The following is a 7702-nucleotide window of genomic DNA, read 5'->3' as shown; positions in this document are numbered from 1 at the left end:
GTCCTGCGGTTCAGAGGTCGGGCCCTTTCCCAAAGGTCACGAGATAAATCTGAGGGGTCATGAGATGAGAGAACACGAAACACAAAACAGGACAAGGGTCCGACAAGGTGTTTTTCAAGGGGCCACAAAGCCCAACATGTTGGAAACCACCAGTGCAGTGCATTTTAAGATGTTCCTGAAAAAGAAAGGGGCGATTATACATTTAAAAATAAAAGTAAGAGGAAATGGAACCACTCTTGAAACGTGGACTTAATGTTCTTAGTTACTTTTCCATCTCTGAAGACGCAGCAATGGAGCAATAACCCGAGTTTTAATGTTTTGTAGACCGGTGAACCGGCCTTGTTGTTGTTAGCCTATTGCAGACACATTGCATCGCATGTATGGAAACAGGAAGTACAGGAATGTGTCGACCTTCAAGGTGATTTAGAAACGGCACCTCATTACGTCGTGTGTCCACAGGAGAGCAAGGACAAATCGGCAAAATGGATTTTGCTCACAATTCTTGAGAAGCAAAATCAAAACAAAAAAAGTGTTAATGTTGTTGTAAACCAAAAATATCGATATTAGTACAGGCTTCAAAAATCCAGTATCAGACGAGTTATATATATTCTTATGGACTTGATATCACGTTGAGGGAATTTCCTCAGATTTGCCAGAGAGGTTCACTTGAGCTCAAGGACGAACTGATTAAACTTCATCAATAGAAGATGAATTGACTTTGGTCAAATGATCATAATATCCATCATTTCACACCATGACTCAGCAGCAGACGGGGAGATTGAATCTGAAACTCGACTGGTTGTGTGAAAGCATAGAACTGCGTGCTGGGAATTCGAGTTTTGCTTTGTTGCGACACACTCCGCGGGACTTTGATGAACAGGAGTTTTCCACACGGACGTCCCTGCAGCCATACCCGTGCGCTTAGCGCCGATTCCACCGGTCCATGGGAGCGCGGCGAGGGGCCAGATGTTCCTGTGCGCGCCACGTGAAGGTCACAGCCCGCCATGGCGGCGGCGGCGGCGGTGCGCGGTACTGATCGGGGGCAGATGTTCACAGGGTTATCCATTCCATATGGCCGCCACTCGTCCACGGGGCCTTTTCACAGCGCGGCGCTTGTAAACACGCTTTAGTTCGCTGTTCCCTCCCGCCCCCCTGCCCCTGTAAAACATGTCCCAAATCCAATCACCCTAGTCCCTCTAAAGGGGATGATGTTGATGAATGGGAATGTGTGGTGGTAGTAGTGACCTATAAGCCCCTACTGAGATTACAGGCAGGCAACCAGCCAGGTCTGGCGAGGGCACCGGGAAACAGCGAGAGATTAAAAGAGGGATTGTTTAGATAGACAATGGTGTCTACCTGGTTTTAATCCCCCGCTCAGAGAGAGTACAGGGGATTGGCGGAGTTTAATAAACGAAAGTGCTCCCATAATCGGGATTTGCCAAAGTGCCCTTTTGTGTTAATCGGACATTTTTTACAGCATGGTTTCTGACATCTGCCGCGGCGAGTGGTGTTAACCCCTCCGCTGCCCCGGCAGGCAGGCAGGCATGTGGGGGGGGGGGACGACCGCCGGACAGCATGCAGAGAAGTGCAACGACACGTGCGTTGACAAAATGCAGAGTGTGCAAAGTGTGAACGCAAAAATGTTCCATCACAGAATGTTAAAGGTTGCCAGGAAGCAGCTTCTTTCTTGACCTTGCTGTAATATATTTCTGTGAGGATGCCGCCGACCTGCAGCCGCCACGAGGCCGCAGCCTCATTACTTACTTAGCGGAGGCTAATAGAGCGGGGGGGCGGGGCGGGGGTGTAATTATTTCATGGACGAAATGGAAAGCTGCATTTTAATAATTAAAGTCCAGCGTATCAGCGGTAAAGCTCGATAAAATAGTTTTAAAAGTCGAGGATTACAACGGCAAATCCCGACGGGGCCAGATGTGAAAGAGCTGGAGGGGGGGTGGGGGGGGGTCCGCTGTATTGTGGGACCAGATTAAACAGGAAATCCCACAGGGCCGCGCTGTCCACTGTCTTCTCTTCCGCAGCTTACGGGCTCGTGTGGACTCAACATGCTGTAATCCCAACGATTAGCTGATATAATCACCTGTAGATACGCCTTGGCCACGACGTGACTCCGGGGGGGCCACCAGGTACCGCTCCCGCTCCGCTGTCCCACGCGAGAAGCCGGACGCTCCGCTGTCGAGACTCAAGCGACGACTTCCCGCCGAGCCGAAGCAGACGGTCGGACCAGACGGACAGCTGCACTCGATGTGTGATCTGACTGAGTTCCCAGAAACTGAACAGATGAATGATGTTTAACTCCCAGTAACCCAGATGATGCCTCCCCTAAGTGTTCTGAAACAGCACTTACTTACCTAACACTGTACTTCACCTCCCACTCGCTCCAAATTTAGCATTTTAGCATTTTTAAAGTGCGCCACGTCCATAAGGAGGCTCTCGTATGAACAACGACTGACAATATATTTACGATCCTTTCGGCTACCGTCGCTGGTCCTGAGCGCTCGGGACGGGAGACGGGATCAGGGTGTTCGGTCGGTTGCAGTTTGCTACTTCACCACCGGATGCCGCCAAATATTACACACTGCAGCTTTAAATTACCTGGAGGTAAACAAAGAAAAAAGAAAAGAGCTCTGGCTTTATTACATGTGTATACAGTTGACCACAGTCTTTACATTCGCTACTTGGAATATTACCCAAGGGGGCTATAAGCGATTTTAAACCAATAAGCGTTTGGTAAAAAAACGGCGAATATTTACCCACGGCCCGCGAGCATCCAGCTTGCATCCTTCATGTTTCACTACCGCTCGCTCGGCGCGGACATGGATGTAGCGATGTTCCGGGGAACAGTTTGTGATAACGAAAGTGGGGAAAGGTGTGAAATTTTGTCCGAAATGCGGGAGAATTTTGACGGCGGGAGGAAAACTTTATCAGATGGTTTAATTGTGTTTCAGTCGTAAATCCATTCAGACACTGAACCACCCAACAGTTCATGAATGTATTAAAATGAGCTCTTCAAAAAGTGGTTTGTACTTTCATTGTTAATACTTAAAAATACAATTTGCTGCTTTACGTTTTTCCCGTAAAGCCCCGTGTGTAATTTTTGTACTTTTCTGGCGACAACGGAGCACCCGACAGGGGACACTTTATGGTGGCGCACCGCTGATTCCATGCCCGGTTTCCGGCAGATTCAAGGCGCGACGTATTCTGGGGCTGTTTTGTGCAACGACCGTATTCAACACGACGTAGCAAACATGGAGACTCACGCGGCGGTCGGGTCCACCTCATGGAACTATATTTAACTCATTTGGAGTTGACGGTAAAAAACATTGGTTCTTTCTTGCAGGTGATTATACAGATATGAACACATAGTTAAGGCCAATATATTCAATTTCTGTGAACAAGTTCTTCTTAATATTACACCCTGTAGCTTTAAGTAAATTATGAACGCAGTAATTACATTTTTATGATCTGGCTACTTTTACTCCAGTATCAATATTTTTTTTTTCTTTTCTCCAGTTGAGGCTTTGGTGATAAACTTGCCTGGTTTTATGAAAAACTACTTTGCCGATATGACCCAAAGCAACAGGTTGGGCTTTAACGTCATGACATAAAAAAAGAAAAGGAAAAAGAAAGAAAGAGATGATGCAATGAATCACTGCAGGTCGCGACCTCTCTGGTGTCAACTCGTCTTTCGCCACCTGCTGTCTGTCTGCGTTGCGAACCACGAGAGACGAGAGCGAGTGTGACCGGTTCATGTGTTGTTTTTTTTAATGCGATGCCTTTTCTCCTCAAATCACTCCATTACAATGGATTAAACCATTAAAACAGGGATTGTAAAGTATTTTTTTTTTAGCAATTTTTGTTTTTTATTCTGTAAGACACTTTAAAGTCATTCCTGAAAGAGGAAAACACATGATTTTGGTTCATAAGCACATTCATGCCTGGCAAGACAAAAAAATAAAAATAAAGATTAAGACTACATCAACAACAACAAAAAAAACTTGGAACATGGAAGCAAAACAATATAAACAATAATCTTATATATATAAAACATAGGCATAATAAATATAACATAAACTAAAAGTAAACAGTTCAACCTATTTTTGTTTTGGGGCCAGGTTTGGAATAAGGTTATAAATCACAGATCTGAAAAGCTGAACATCAGTGTGAATGTTAAGTTTCTGTTTTCTTTTTTTTATTTATTTATTCATTCTTTTTTTTTTTATCTCCTGGAAAAAAAAAAGGCCGTTCGACCAAAGCCGGCTCTGCAGATTCACTCGTTCACGTAACATCCAACCCCAAAAACCTTTTCAATCTCTTATCAATGTCGCCATCGTAAATAAACACGGGGGAAATGAAATGTCTCAAGAGAAAAAGGTGCTCCGACACAGGCAAGTGATTCAAGTGTAGACGACTTCTATCTTTTTTTTTTTTTTAGGCCTCAGGGGCGAGCGAACACTCGAGCCGTAATTCAGTCATTGGAAAATCAACTCATCCTGTCATTAGTTCAAAAACCAAATGGCATTAGTTCAACCAAAAGATTAACAAGTAAAGGGGAAAAAAAAAGTCAGTCAGTCTCCGTGGTAAGGAAGCTGTGTTGTGATTGGCTGTCGTCTTTGGGTGCGGTTTTGTCGGGAATCTACGAGCGACTCGGGGTCGTCCGTCCTCGGCTGCGTCAGCGTCTTCGCAGGAGACGGGGAATCAGGTTTTGGTTCAGTCAGGAAATCCGAGGACCGTGTGTCATTCGCACACACACTTACATTCACACACTCACACGCGCGCGCGCGTTTGTACATGAGCAGACACAAACAGCAGACCATGAATTCTAATTCACTGCGTGACTGTAAATGTAATTTCACTCCTTAGTGATTCTTCTACTTATAACAAAGATAACTGTGCAATTTTCTTTTCTTTCTTTTTTTTTTTTTTGTTTTCAAACCGGGAGTAGTACAAATATTAGGAGGACGTCCTAGGTGCTGTGTTTCTTTTTTTAGGTTTTTTTTTTTTTTTAAAGCAACGTGTGGAGTAGTTTCAAGACTCGCCGCCCGTCGCTGCGACAGAGAAGCTGCAGGATTCAGCTCCGCCTCTTCTCCGCGACAGAGGGCACGGGGTCAAAGTTCGAAGACATCTGCCCCGGATTGCCTCCTCGCTCTGCCCGGGGGCGGGCACGTCCACCACCCCACCCCCCCTCGGTCCACCTTAAGGTCCTGGCCCACCCCCCAGATAATGCTACTTCCGTTGCAAAGTGCAAGCAGTTAAACGTCTCTCTGCGTCTCCTTTCCGTTCAAGAAATCCGGGAACCAATGCAACAGCAAAGGAGCAAGAAAGAAAGGGAACAAAAAAATAAGGACTCGTTATTGTTCAAATGTAAAAACGGGGGTCGCTGAGTCACAGACCGAAAAAAAAGAAAAAAGGGCAGCAGGAGAGAGAGTGCATTCGTGTCTCAAGAAGTTCAGTCCATCCACGCAAAAAACGAGTGTGGTTCCTCATAATGTCCGTGTAACACTGGTCAGCTGTTTTGGAAGAGTGGTTATACCTCCCTGGGGAAAAAAAGAAAAAGACAACATTAATACTTAATAATATATTATAGTAAAAAAGAAAAATCTGAATGTAGAACTATTTTCTAAAGTATTGGATTAAGTTAATTAGATATGACTTATGGATTATTGAGCTTTAGAAGTGCTGGAAGGCGGGATTTGTTCAATTTGGCCTGAGCCAGGCTAGCAGTTTCCACCCGTTACCAGTCTTTGTGCTAAGCTAAGCTAAGCCAACCTCTTTTTATTGTACAAGTAAAGAGCAGTATTCATTTTTTTCTCATCCAACTCCCTCCCCAATTCTTTTAAATGTGATTAAACTGGCATTTCAGTTTCACTTACGACGCAGTGAGTGTGGAGTTGAGGACCAGAGTGGTGCGTATCCTGTACAGCTGAGCGAGCGTCAGCTTCTTGTGCTGCTGGGCCGGAGATTTCCTCTTTTTGGGCGACGTCTCCCCTGAGTCGCCGCCGGCCGTCGACTCGTGCTTCCTGTCCGCGCAGGCAGAGGGAGGAGCCGTCTCCCCGTCTGAGCCGTTGCCGTGGGGCTCGTGACCCTCGTGACCCTCGCGCTGTCCGGCCGTCGCCGTCGCCGCCGCCCCCGCCCCCGCCCCCGCCGCCCTGTGGCCGTGCCTGGCCTCCGCCCTCCGCAGGCTGGCGCAGACTTTGCCCGACGCCGCGCTCAAGCAGTCGTCGGACTGGCCGAGGTCGCCGGGGAGCAGCTCCGCGCAGTGGTGTCCCAGCTCTGACAGGCTCTTGCTGTGAGCCAGCGTCGACTTGTCCAGGTCCCCGCACCGTGACCGGTCGTGCTCCTCGTTGCTGAGCGAGTGTTTGTGGGTCGTGGTGGTTCTGCCGTAGAGCCGCTGCAGGAGGTTGTCCTCGGAGCGGGACAGGGCCAGAGTGGACAGCCTCTGGAGGCAGTGGAGCCGCGACTGGACATGAGGCCGCCGCCGAGGCTTGGAGGACTGGACCACCGACAGCTGGGACCCCAGTGAGGCGGCATCCTCCTCCTCCTCCTCCTCCTCCTCTTCCTCCTCCTCCTCCTCCTCCTCATCTGCGTCTCCTTCTTCCGGCTCTACCTCCTGAACTTCCCTCACTCCCTCCCCTTCCTCCTCTCCTTCACTGTGGCCGGGCTGCGGCTGAAGTTCTCTCAGGAGAGATTCGGGCGAGAGCGTGCCGTAGGCGCTATCCATGGAGAGCGAGCGACACTGGGGGTCCAGCTCCTCGCCGTCGGCCCCCGTCTCCTGATCGCGCTCAGAGTAGATTCCGGTGTGGACTATGTGGGGGCTCGCGGACTGAGCCTGCCGGACCTCGGAGCTGTCCGACTGGGGGGCCGCGTCGGAGTCCGAGTCCGTCTTAGTGGTCCCCTCGAGGTTCATGTTGGGGGAAGGAGGCGCTGGGTTTTCGCCTGGCTCATCGATGTCCATCACTGACAGGGTCTCGGTGGAGCCGTCTGATTGGCTGAGGGGGAGAGTTTTGATTGGTTAATTCGATGGTGCAACAACAACAAACATCTAAAGAACGTGTGTGAGAGGAACAATCTGCTCAAGACACACTCAGAAGCCTCAGGTGGGACAGACTCGTCTAATACGACTATTGAAATGACATTTACGGTGGCGGTGATTTATTTTCCTTCTCTACCTGGAGTTCTGCTGGTCCTTGTGCCTCAGACACGGCGAACTCGTGGTGGAGTTGCTGCTCTCGTCCTCGTCCTCCTCCTCTTCGTCACCCGTGCACGTCTTCAGACTTTTCTGCTGCCGGAGGACCTCCTCAGTGCGAAGCCTCTGGAGCTGGTTCTGCAGAACAATAATAATAATTAAAAAAACATTTTTATTTTAGATACAAAAAAAGAATCATGTTCTCTTTAAGTTTCATCCACCAGTCATATGTGATAACGATCTAATGGGATATAAAGAGACTCTCCAACCTGGACGTTGCAGATGGCATCAATCCAGCTTCGCCCCTGGGTGGCGCTGTTGGCCTGGAAAGTGTAGGCTGCCACTGCACTCTTGAACTCATTGAGGTAGATGAGGATGAATGAGCCTACACAGACAGAAAAAAAGAAGAAAAAAAAAACCCCAGATGTCAGCACAACCTGAATATGATGACACAGCAAGTGTACACGTCAATAATTATAACATGACTTATACATTATTTAA

At 48.2% G+C, this 7702-nt stretch overlaps 1 protein-coding gene across 6 annotated transcripts in view; it reads right to left on the bottom strand.

Moving 5' to 3' along the window:
- Positions 1-3853: 3853 nt before the first annotated feature.
- plekhg5b (pleckstrin homology domain containing, family G (with RhoGef domain) member 5b) overlaps positions 3854-7702 on the bottom strand; it is a 69299-nt gene continuing 65450 nt past the window's right edge. For all 6 annotated transcript variants that reach the window (XM_035644384.2, XM_035644385.2, XM_035644388.2 and 3 more), the window contains 4 exons: positions 7471-7586; positions 7185-7339; positions 5889-7004; positions 3854-5552 (listed from right to left, as the gene is read on the bottom strand). In XM_035644384.2, coding sequence (XP_035500277.2) covers positions 5543-5552; positions 5889-7004; positions 7185-7339; positions 7471-7586 — 1397 coding nt within the window. In that variant the 3' untranslated portion in view covers positions 3854-5542. The remainder of the gene's footprint in view (positions 5553-5888; positions 7005-7184; positions 7340-7470; positions 7587-7702) is intronic.

The sequence above is a fragment of the Scophthalmus maximus genome, chromosome 3, assembly GCF_022379125.1.
Source record: "Scophthalmus maximus strain ysfricsl-2021 chromosome 3, ASM2237912v1, whole genome shotgun sequence".
NCBI classification, from domain to species: domain Eukaryota; kingdom Metazoa; phylum Chordata; class Actinopteri; order Pleuronectiformes; family Scophthalmidae; genus Scophthalmus; species Scophthalmus maximus.
This window is presented reverse-complemented; position numbering and strand designations above follow the sequence as displayed.